We start from the raw sequence: 12569 nt of genomic DNA, 5'->3' as shown, positions 1-12569 counted from the left end.
AACCCCAATATTTTGTTTTAATTTATCTGATACATGAAATGCACAATTTCAATGCGAAAAGTGAGGTTTCAGTTCTTTGTATTTTTTCACTCATTCTTTTTTATAAGAAAGACACCAACTACTGTTTTGTAATTACTATTCTCAACAGCAATTCAAAACAGAAATAAAATTCTATTTTTTTTTTTTTACTTTTATTTTAGGTCCAGGGGTACATGTGCAGGTTTGTTATACAGGCAAATTACATTTCACAGGGGTTTGGTGCACAGATTATTTCATCACTCAGGTAATTAGCATAAGTAACTGATAGGTAGTTTTTCAATCCTCACTCTCCTCCCACCCTCTACCCTCATGTAGGCCCTGGTGTCTTTTGCTCCCTTCTTTGTGTCCATGTATATGTACTCAATGTTTAGTTTCCACTTATAAATGAGAATATGCAGTATTCGGTTTTCTGTTCTTGCATTAGTTCACTTACGATAATGATCTCCAGCTCCATCCATACTGCTGCAAATAACATGATTTCATTCTTTTTATGGCTACGTAGTAGTCCATGGTGTATATATGTACCACATTTTCTTTATTCAGTCTACCATTGATGGCCATTTAGGTTGATTCCATGTTTTTGCTATTGTAAGTAGTGCTGTGATGAACATACACGTACATGTATCTTTATGGTAGAACAATTTATATTCTTTGAGTATATACTCAGTAATTAGATTGCTGGGTCAAATGGCAGTTCTGTTTTTAACTCTGAGTAATCACCAAAGTGCTTTCCACAATGGCCGAACTAATTTACATTCTCACCAGCAGTGTGTAAGTGTTCCTTTTTCTCTGCAACCTCTCCAGCATTTCAAAATAGGAATAAAATTCTATAATGTATAACAATAATTCTCCCTTCTGCAAAGTAATTTTTGGGCCAGGTCCCCTGAAGCAGTATACGTGAGCCATAACACACAGGTACCTAACTATCAACTTATCTGACATTAAGTGGGACACCCTCACTGTTCCAACGGGGTGAAGGGAGAGAATGCTACACTAACCTACAGAGCCACAGCCTTTAATTATATAAAACAATCTACCAGCAAGTTTTCTTAGAATATCCAGCAGAAAAACCAGCTTAGAATAAGCACAAGCTGTAATGTACCAGCAGGTTTTTAGAATATCCAGCAGAAAAACCAGCTTAGAAACAGAAATAATACAAAGCAGAGAACTTTTTTTAAGTGGAATTATCCTCAGAAACACCTAAGTATATATTATAGTCATAAAACAAGAACAAGCTGCTATTAAAAACTTAGTTTTTAATTGCCTCTATGTGGCAAAGTTTTAACAATATAAAATAATCCTTAACAAAAAGTGTAAATGTTAATATTCTTCTCTTGTTATCATTACTACAGATACTCAGAAAGTTCTAATTATCTGTGCTTACAGTTTTTCGGTTTTTGGTTGTGTTTTTTTTTTTTTTTTTTTGAGACACAGTCTCACTCTGTCCCCCAGGCTGGAGTGCAGTGGCGCGATCTCAGCTTACTGCAACCTCTGCCTCCCAGGTTCAAGCCTCCCGGGTAGCTAGGATTACAGGCGCCCACTGCCATGCCCGGCTAATTGTTTTGTATTTTAGTAGAGACGAGGTTTCACCATGTTGCCCAGGCTGGTCTCGAACTCCTGAGCTCAGGCAATCCACCTGCCTCAGCCTCCCAAAGTGCTACGATTACAGACGTGAGCCACTGCACCCGGCCTGTGCTTACAGTTTTATTATGTTACAACAGTCACAAATGAAGCTTTAAAATTGTATTGGCCAATTATTTATGTTCTTGTATGAAAAATCAGGTTATGTACAGATGTTTGATTATTATACTTCCTTTGTTTTTTGAATAGAAACAACTTTAATAGAAACACCTTTGAACTATTTTGTGTTCAGAATAACCCATGGAAAATGAGAGAATACAATTTCATATAAAAATATTTATAATACACAGAATTTTTTTTTACTTTTGTAATAAATCACGTTGATATGTACTTTTATCAAAGAAATGAATAGTAAGCTCCTTGTGGAAAGATTAGCTGTTAAGCAGCTGAATTTCAAAAGATAAATCCAATTTTCCCCTCTATTTGATAGTTTTTGTGATTCAAAATAACTGCTCTCTAAAAATAGCTAGGAAAACTGAGAAAGAAAAGCTACAGGGGAAGACAGGTCCAAGCAGGCATTTTAAAATACTATAGTGCCTCCATAATTAAAATAGTATGACACTCACACATGAATTAGGTAAACAGACTAGCAGAATGGAATACAATTACATATGGAAATTCACTCTACAGAAAAGGTGGAATCTCAAATAACTAGGGCAAAGATAAACTTTATAACAAATTATGCTGAGGCAACTTGTTAGCTATAAGGAAAAAGATAAAATTAGATCCATACCACACACTATATGTAAGAATAAACTACAAATGGATCAGAGGACCAAATGTAAAAAAGATAAAGATTTAAAACATTCTTTAAAGAAAATTTTAAATAAAATAAAATGTAAAAATAAATTTAAGAGAATAAAACAGGTGAGTGAATTCTTGTTTAGCTTGAAACATCTTGTGTAAAGATGTTCTCAAAGAATGGAAACATGATTAGAACATGTCAAAAGGAACAAGAGCCAAGTTAAAGGGTCTCCCATTTGAAAAACCGAGAACAATTTCAGCATCAAAATAGAGTAACTGTACCCCATTAAATACCATAAGAAGCCATGAGTCCACACAAACTGAAAATATAAATACATACATACATAAAAATAAAGAGGAGATGGCAAAGCTCTTCCTTATATTAGAAGGCTAACAAATGCAGAAGGAATGACGGAGTTAACAAATCACCACTTTGCAACCACCAGAGGTATAACATAAGCCAAGGATTATCAATAGAAGCTAAAAGTAGTGAGTGTACTGTTTCAACAAAAACAGGATATTTACATAGTTTCAAACTATCTTACCACAAATTACTCATTAGTTACACAGGAAAAAATAAGTTACTTTACAGTAGAGAAATCTGGCAGACAACACTTAAAGCAACTGATTAAATTAACGAGACAGTTATTATGAACCTCCTCTGATAACTGAAAAGGACACATCATTTCTTTTTTTTTTTTTTTTTTTTTATACTTTAGGTTTTAGGGTACATGTGCACAATGTGCAGGTTTGTTACATATGTATCCATGTGCCATGTTGATTTCCTGCACCCATTAACTCGTCATTTAGCATTAGGTATATCTCCTAATGCCATCCCTCCTGCCTCCCCCAACCCCACAACAGTCCCCGGAGTGTGATGTTCCCCTTCCTAAAGGACACGTCATTTCTACAGAATTCCTACTAAAAACACCTACCTGAATCTAGTCATGAAAAGATATCAGACAAACCTAACTGTGAGGAATATTCTACAAGCCCTCAGAAAATTTCAAAGTGAGGTATGCCAACCTCCTGTCTTCTGTATCTCTATCCAATCTTCAACATCCCCGAAACAGTGGCTTCACACTGCCTCTAGCCATTAAAGGGAGGGGAGAGATGATTGTTTTTTCTTGTTCAAATAATGAGAACTAAAGAAATATCTTCTATTTTCTACAGTATTACATTAAATTGCACCTAGCTACGGTAAATATGATTTTTAAAAAACCTTTAATTTTCATAAGAATTTAATAAAAGAAAAAACCTAAATGTATTAGTCCATTTTCATACTGCTTATAAAGAACTGTCTGAAACCGGGTAATTTATAAAGGAAAGGGCTTTAATCAACTCATAGTTCAGTATGGCTGGGGAGGCCAGGAAACTTGCAATCATGGTGGAAGGAGAAGGGCAAGCAAGGCGCCTTCTTTACAAGGCAGCAGGAAGGAGAAGTACCGAGTGTAGGGGAAAGAGCCCCTTATAAAACCATCACATTTCATGAGAACTCACTCACTGTCACGATAACAGCATAGGGGAACCACCCCCATGATCCAATTACCTCCACATGGTCTCTCCCTTGACACATGGGGATTATGGGGATTATAATTCAAGGTGAGATTTGGGTGGGGAGACAAAACCTAATCATATCACTAAATCTCTTATCACTTTAAAAAGCCCTAATCTGCTGGTCATAATAACACAATAAACCCAATTTCAAATTTCACTATTATCTGAAAAAGCAAAACTAACAATAAGGCTTTTATAAAACCATGTGTGTATAAAAGCAACAAAAAATTATTTCTTATTTAACATACCAATCAGCCCAAGAGGTCTAATTGCAAACAGTTTTCAGTCTATCTCTTTAGGACTAAATACATCCTTCTTATTTACAACAAAAATGAAACTAATTTTTTAAATACATACCATCATCATCTTTGCTTTCTAGTGGAACACTCCAAGCTATTAGGTTTCTTGCTGTACGACCCTCCTCTGCAACTATTCTCCTTACTTTGTCATGACTATTGGAGCGCTGGAATGAAGCCTATGTATGGAAAAGATGGTACTTATTAGATTATTAGATATTAGATTAGTCAAAATATATATTTAACAAAGTCATTATTTCTCACATTTTTCTCAGAAAGAAAACACTTAAAACTAATTTGGGATGTGGTAGGTGGTTAAATAGAGAAAAGAAAGTCACAAGTCTTTTTTAGATCTAAAAACACTGAATTTTGTAACTTTTAAAAAATAAACAAATTATTTAAATAATAAATATAATCTAAGGTTTGAAAAAGTGGCCTAAAGAGCACAAACACTGCTGTGGACTAATATCTGCACCATCCCTCACATATCAACAAGTCCAAGTGTGAAAGAGACCAGTTTTTACAAACATCCTATATATTTCCCCTAAAAGACCTCTTCAGCATAAAATATTTTGGAAAACTCTTTTTTTTTAATTCTCTAGAGATTGTGCTAAAGTAAGTAAACATTCCATTTTTAGCTACATAATTTTATCTCCAAGTTATTAGGATTCAAATAATAATTGCTGTTAACAGGTAAATTTAAATTGCAATTTTTAAAACTCAAACTATTGCACAGAACATGTGTAATTTCTTGCTTGCTCTATCCCGCCTGGCCTAAGAACAAAGGCCTACAGGTTCAGCCCCACCAACACCCTGTGCCAGCTGGGAGCCAGGTCCAGTAAAATAAAGGAAATTGCTTCCCCACTAATGAATGTCATATCAAAATAGTCTGTTTTTATAAGCCAAGTATCTATGAGAAGAAAGAGATCATAAAGGACCCATATGAACAAGAGGATACAGCCTCCTTATCTAATCCTTAAATCTGTGTGGGAAACCTGCCTCTTTGTGAAACAAGTTCACCACTGGGCCAGCCCAAAATCCCAGTCCAATTAGTAGGTGCCTCCATGCCCTCCTATAGTTCTTGCGAGCCTGGACTTTTAGCATTCCTGGAATCCTAAAGCATAGTACATTTAACGATGCAAAAGCATCAAGTAAGAGACTGAAGAGAATATAAAGAAAATATAAAGTATTGTGCTTGTCCTCAAAGAGCTAACAATCCAAGTAAATGAAGCAAACATGTAAGAGAAAAAAATAATACATGAATTAACAAGTATGGTAGATAGTCTCCAAAGATGCCTCCCTTGGCCCCAGTAAACCACACCTGCTGGTGTTCATGCCCTCATGTAATCCACTCCCCTTGAATATGCCTCTGTGACTTGCTTTCTGACCAATAAAATGAGGCAGAAAGGACACTGCATAACTTCTGAGACTGGGTCATCAGAAACTTTGCAGCCTCCACCTGAGTCTCTTAGAATGCTCCCTCTTAGGGTAGTCACTCTTAAAATCCAGCTGTCATGCCATGAGAAGCCCAAGCCACAAGTAGAGAGACCACACATGGGCAGCACTCTGGTTGACAGACCTAGCTGAACTCCCAGAGGACAGCATCCTCTGCCCACTGTGTGAGTGAGCCATTTTGGACATTCCAGCCCAGCTGAGCCCCTAGAAAACTGCTGCCATGCCAGTACCCAAGCCAACATCACATCACAAAAATCACCCAGTCAACTCACAGAATGAGATAATAGGAACTAGATGAATGCACCCTAACACACAATATACACACCTGGATCTATTTGTATACAGATATTAAAAACTGTGAGTTTATAATGATTGATTTCAATCCTATGCCACAGGGCTCATTTTAGCCTTTTGCTTTGCTTGTCTGAAACTTCTTTCTCCAACATAAGATCCCCAGCTTTCGTTATCTACAATCTATTTACTTATCTGTTCAATTCTAATATATACATAAAGTAGTTTCAAAATTGCTAACCCATACTCCTATGAGAAACACATTTACTAACGACATTACAGCATTTATGTATGGTTCTTATCTTTAACCTTACAATATCCAAAGTACTGTTTGCCAAAATCATGTAATTAGTTCTCATCTTCACCTGGGAGTATGTTACTATTTGCCTTCCAGTTTGGATTCTCCCCACCTACTGGTTAATTTTTATTCTTTTGGGGAATATGTGAAGAAAAAGCAATACATTATTTTCAAATGAAGGAAATTAATGAGTAGCATCACTTCAGGGAAAGAAAAAAAAGTCACTATAGTACACTGTAGAGCAAGGGTCAGTAAAGATTTTCTACAAAGGGCCAGATAATAAATATTTTTTTTATTTTAGGCTTTGCAGGCCATAAGATCTCTGTAACAACTACTCAATTTTGCCATTTTATGTGAAGCAGCCATAGTCAATATGTAAACAAATAATGTGGCTGTATGGTAAGAAGCCAATTGTGAGATAAACAGATACATATTACTTGTCATTTTGAAATAAATTCAAATTACTAAAAAGTTATAAATTCACACAAAGAATATCAAACATACCCTTACACATTTTTTCCTGAAGCATCTGAGAACACTCTGCAGTTATACTCCTTGGCAGTAAATACTTCACTATGTATTTTATATATGTAAGGATACTCTCCTATAGCACTATACTATAACAAAATCGGCCAGGCGCGGTGGCTCACGCCTGTAATCCCAGCACTTTGGGAGGCCGAGGCGGGTGGATCACGAGGTCAGGAGATCGAGGCCATCCTGGCTAACACGGTGAAACCTCGTCTCTGCTAAAAATACAAAAAATTAGCTGGGCGCAGTGGCGGGCGCCTGTAGTCCCAGCTACTCAGGAGGCTGAGGCAGGAGAATGGCATGAACCCGGGTGGCGGAGCTTGCAGTGAGCCGAGATAGTGCCACTGCAGTCCAGCCTGGGCGAAAGAGTGAGACTCCATCTCAAAAAAAAAAAAAAATCAGGAAATTATCACTGATACAGAATTATTATTTAAATTACAACATTTACATTGTACCAAGTGTCCCATTAATCTCTGACAGTATAAAATAAAGTTGAGAAAAAGATATAAGCCCAATTCTCCCAGAAGCTCTGCAAACCCCAAAGAGGATAAATGCAAAGAAAACCACACTTAAGCATATCACAGAAAAACTGATGATAAACTGAAACAAAGAGAAAAATCTTGAGTACAGAGGAGAGGGAAAAATCAACTCATTACCTTTAAAGCAACAGCCGTAAGACTGACAGCCTTGCATTGTCCAGGAAGCGATAAAAGTAATAATTTATAATAAACTCTAATAAATTGGTAACTTATTGCCTATTTAGTGGTATAGTAGGGTCAAAATCCTGACTGAAAACGGTTCAAAACAGAATGATGAGAAAAATGGAGATACTGAGTATTAAGATACTTTGAGTTTCATCACAAAGGAGAACAAAGAAATAAATGAACAATGGATTTTTAAGATGAGTGATAGCATATCATACTTTCATACCGATGGGAATGATCCAGTACAGAGAGAAATTGTGTTATGGTAAGAAAGAGGGAATGACAATAGGTGCTATATCTGTGAGTGACAGGAATCAGGTTTTGGTACAAAAATGAATGAACTAACCAACTAATATCCAACTACCAGAAAAACAAAGACTACGTTCTTCTACTCTAATTCTCTGTGATGAGAGTCTAACCCAAATTTTCCTCTCCAGAACTTGTCACTTTATACGTCTTTAACATAAACATCTGTACCCACATTCCTTCATTCCTCTGACCTTACCCTGAATATCCATGTGTCATCTACTTACCTGACTCATTAAGCTTTCACTGAAACTCATTTGTCTGTGATCACTGTCCAAACCCCATTCAGTGTCCTCTAGATTTGCAAAAGTCTCTTCTCTACTCATTCCCATACTTTCCAATCAATGTAACACCAGAAAACTTCCTCCTTTAGCTTAAGCACATCTCCCATTAAGTACTGGTCAGTTCTATCTAACTTATACTGGCATCTATCATTCAGCATTGTTCTAACCAAGGGTATCACTATGGCTTCCAGGCCAAATGAACAAGTATAAATAGATGGCCTACTTTTCAGCTGTACTTCAGATACTTTCCTTACACAATCACAGAACATCCTGTGAGAGAGAGAGAGAGAGACTGAGTGTGTGTGTGTGTGTGTATGTGCATGCGTGTGTATCAGGTCATAAAATTCACTATGCCATACATTACATTCTAAGTCAAGAGTCTTCACAAAATAATGAGTTTCCAAAAACTAAAATGGATAATCACAAAAATAGCAATGTTGTAACACTAGACCAGAAAACTTCAAATCTAATATTCTTTACCTCCATAAACATTCCAGCTCCACTATAAATTTTACCAAGTTGGCTCTTTTTTATTTAGTATATATACACAGACACACATTCAAAGAAAAACCACTACTCAAGACTTTGATTTTATTCTTAATTCCAATACTTAATAAGGAAAAACATCATAACTACTCATCTTACTACAAGATCTGATTGAAAATCATTTTTCATTTCAAAACACAGATGCTTTTTGTAATACATGCTGAATGGACTCCTTTCAGTAAAAACCCATAAATTCTAATGATTTTTAGTAATCCAATTCTTATAAAAATGTCAGTAGTAATGTAAATAAAATAGTTTTAAGCATTTTAATATCAGTATCAGGGTCTGAAATGCAATAAATGGTTCTGAGATACTTCATAAAATAGATGTCTATTTCAAACAGTATTTTTTTTTTAACCTAGGTTCTTTTCTCACAGGAGTCTTCAACAAAATATGTGTACTTTCATCTAAAGTCACAGTGTGCCACCTAGTGCTGTATGGAGATTTTACAGAGGCCTGTTCAAATAATGTTTCAACTAAAAGTATAAAGATCAGTCTTCAGTGAAAGTTTTTATGTTCAAATCTTACAGTACATAATCTAAGAAAGTGTTTACAATAGTCACCAAAGAGGCTAGGTACTTCTGAGACTTGCTCCCAAAGAAACTTCTTTCTCTTAGGTTTAAAATACCTAAATAATTTCAATTTTAACAACTTTCCCCATAATCTTGAAAAGGTTACAAGTACTGTTTACTAAATGTCTATGTATCTGTCTCCATTAAACTTTCTACTTTATACAAGTTCTTCAAAATCCATTCATACCACTATCTGCCCATAAAATGAAATTCTTGTATCTTTTTTCCAATGTTTTTCAGCTTTCTGAATAATTCAGAAAAGAATCTTTCTCTTAAATTCCCACTACTAACACCCTTAATACTTTGGGTAGTGTGAAGACAAGATTACTTGTCACGCAGCTTACCTGAGAAACCATGTAACTAGTACAATTTCCCTAATATTACAGAATGATAAGCTGCAATCCTGTTCAGTAAATTATGATAACTTTATCCATTTTTACCAATATTTCACACCATCTAAGGGTAAAACCATAGATGAACTAAGGATGGCTAAACTATTATAAGGGGGAAACAACTTCTCTTGTATGAGCTACTCTGTTCTGGAGTCTCTGTTATAGCTCACTAGCCTATACACTAAATAATATATCAAGTCTATCTCCTGAACACAACTGGAGAATGTAAATCCACTACCATCACCCTAGTCCAAGCCATCATCATCTCAAGCCTAAATTACTAATACTGTATCAGCCTCCATGACAGAGACTACAAATATGCATCAAAACCACTTGCTTTCTTTCCTGTCACAAAGCTAGACAACACCTTCCAGTCTTTCTTGCAGACAGATGGCCATGTGACTAAGTGCCGCACGCTAGAATATAGGGGAAAATGAGGTCAGCTATGTCCAGGTCTGAGTTTTCTTTTTTAAAGTCTCCTGCATCATCAGCTATGTTCTCTCCCTCAATTCCCCACTTACTGGCCAGATGCATAGGATCTAGCAGGACTCTCTAAAGAATGATGGAGTCAAAAGATTTAAAAAAAAAATTAGTCCCATCAAAATGTGAAAGGTCACATGCTGAATACCTACATTGAACGATTAAGTGAACAAGAAATAAACTACTAATCTGTTGGTTCCCCTTCCAGTTATGAAAACATAAAAGGCATCCACATTGGAAAGGAAGAAGTCTAATTAGCCTCATTTGCAGATGACATCTTTTACTTAGAAAAAGACAGCCAGCCAAGTGTGGTGGCTTACACCAGTAATCCTAGCACTTCGAGAGGCAGAGGCAGGAGAATTGCTTCAGCCTGGGAGCTCAAGGCTGCAGTGAGCTATGATCGCATCATTGCACTCCAGCCTGGGTGACAGAGTGAGACCTTTTCTCAAAAAAAAAAAAAACCAAAAAACCTAAAGACTCCACCAGAATCTGTTAGAACTGATTAACAAATTCAGTAAAGGTACAGGATACAAAATCAACATACAAAAACCAACACTGAACAATCCAAAAAAGAAAATCAAGAAAGCAATCCCATTTACGATAGTTACAAAGAATATAAAATATCTTGGAATCAATTTAACCAAAAAAGGGAAAGATCCAGACAAGGAAAGTTGTAATACACTGATGAAAGAGAATGAGGAGGATATAAAAAATGGAAAGATATTTCATGCTTATGAAATGGAAGAATACTATTAAAACAACAATACTACCCAAAGCAATTTAGAGATTCAATGCAATCCCTTATCAAAATACCAATAACATTCTTTACAGAAATAGAAAAAAAAATCCTAAAACTTATATGGAACACAAAATACCCCAAACAGCCAAAACAAACCTGAGCAAAAAGAATGAAGCTGGAGATGTCACAGTACCTGACTACAGTAACAAAATCAGCATGGTACTGGCATAAAAACAAATATACAGACCAATGGAACAGAATAGAGAACCCAGAAATAAACCCATGCATTTACAGCCAACTAATCTTTGACAAAGTTGACAGGAACATACACCAGGGAAAGAACACCCTATTCAATAAATGGTGCTGGGAAAACTGGATAACTATATGCAAAAGAATAAAACTAGATTCCTATCTCTCACCATACCAAAAAATCAAATCAAAATGGATTAAAAACTTCAAGGTAAGACCTGAAACTATGAAACTACTAAAATAAAACTTAAGAGAAATGCTCCAGGATATTTGTCTGGGTAAAGATTTTTTGTGTAAGATCTCAAAAGCACAGGCAACAAAAACAAAAATAGACAAATGAGACTATATTAGTAACTAAAAGGCTTCTGCACAACAAAGGAAATAATCAACAAAGAGACAATCCACAGAATGGAAGAAAATATTTGGAAATTACCTATCTAGTAAGAGATTAATAACCAGAACACATGAGGAGCTCTAACAACTCACTAGCAAAACACAAATAATCCAAATTAAAAATGGGCAAAAGATCTAAATAGACATTTCTCAAAAGAAGATATACAAAATGGCCTACAGATATATGAAAAAAGACTCATCACTAATCATCACAGAAATGCAAATCAAAACTACAATGAAATATCATCTCACCCAGTTAAAATGGTTTTTACCAAAAAGACAGGCAATAACATGCTACCAAGGATGTGGAAAAAGAGGCACCCTAGTACACTGTTGGTGGAAATGAAAATTAGTATGCCATTATAGAGAACAGTATGAAAGGTCTTCAAAAAAACTAAAAATAGAATCACCATATGATCCAGCAATTCCACTACTGGGTATATATCCAAAATAAAGGAAGCTAATCTATCAAAAAGATATCTGCACTCCCATGTTTATTGCATCACTATTCACATATATAGAATCAAACTAAGTGCCATCAACAGATGAATAAAAAAATGTATTACATATACAAAGTTGAATATCATTCAGCCATGAAAAAGAATAAAATCCTGTCACTTGCAACAGCATAGATGGAACTGGAGGTCATTATGTTAAGTGAAACAAGCCAAGCACAGAAAGAGGACTATCATATGTTCTCCCTCATATGTTGGAGCTAAAAAAGTGGATCTCATGAAGATACAGAGTAGACTGGTAGTTACCCAAGGCCAGGAAAATTAGTGGAGTGGGGTGGGTGGGGATAAAAAGTTGATTAATGGGTACAAATATCTGGTTAGATAGAAAAAATAAGACCTAGTCTTAGATAGATCAGAGGGGTGACTATAGTTATAATACTTTATTATGCATTTCAAAATAGCTAGAAGAGAATAATTTGAATGTTTCTAGTACAAAAAGACATATTTAGGTTGATAGACGCAACCAAGTATACTAATTTGATCTTAACAAATTATATGAATGTAATCAATTATCACATGTACCCCAAAATTATGTACATC

General features: G+C 35.5%; 1 protein-coding gene across 7 annotated transcripts in view; it reads right to left on the bottom strand.

The window, feature by feature from the left end:
• The window catches only part of SCAPER (S-phase cyclin A associated protein in the ER), a 591234-nt gene that overhangs the window by 544945 nt on the left and 33720 nt on the right, over positions 1-12569 (bottom strand). For 6 of the 7 annotated variants that reach the window (XM_032176146.2, XM_058428043.1, XM_058428044.1 and 3 more), the window contains exon 3: positions 4339-4456. The exons of the other annotated variant lie outside the window; for it this stretch is intronic. In XM_032176146.2, coding sequence (XP_032032037.1) covers positions 4339-4456 — 118 coding nt within the window. The remainder of the gene's footprint in view (positions 1-4338; positions 4457-12569) is intronic. 7 annotated transcript variants of the gene reach the window in all.

Source organism: Hylobates moloch, unplaced genomic scaffold, assembly GCF_009828535.3.
Source record: "Hylobates moloch isolate HMO894 unplaced genomic scaffold, HMol_V3 SCAFFOLD_14, whole genome shotgun sequence".
NCBI lineage: Eukaryota > Metazoa > Chordata > Mammalia > Primates > Hylobatidae > Hylobates > Hylobates moloch.
The sequence above is the reverse complement of the archived record's forward strand: the minus strand, read 5'-3'. Positions and strand labels throughout refer to the sequence as shown.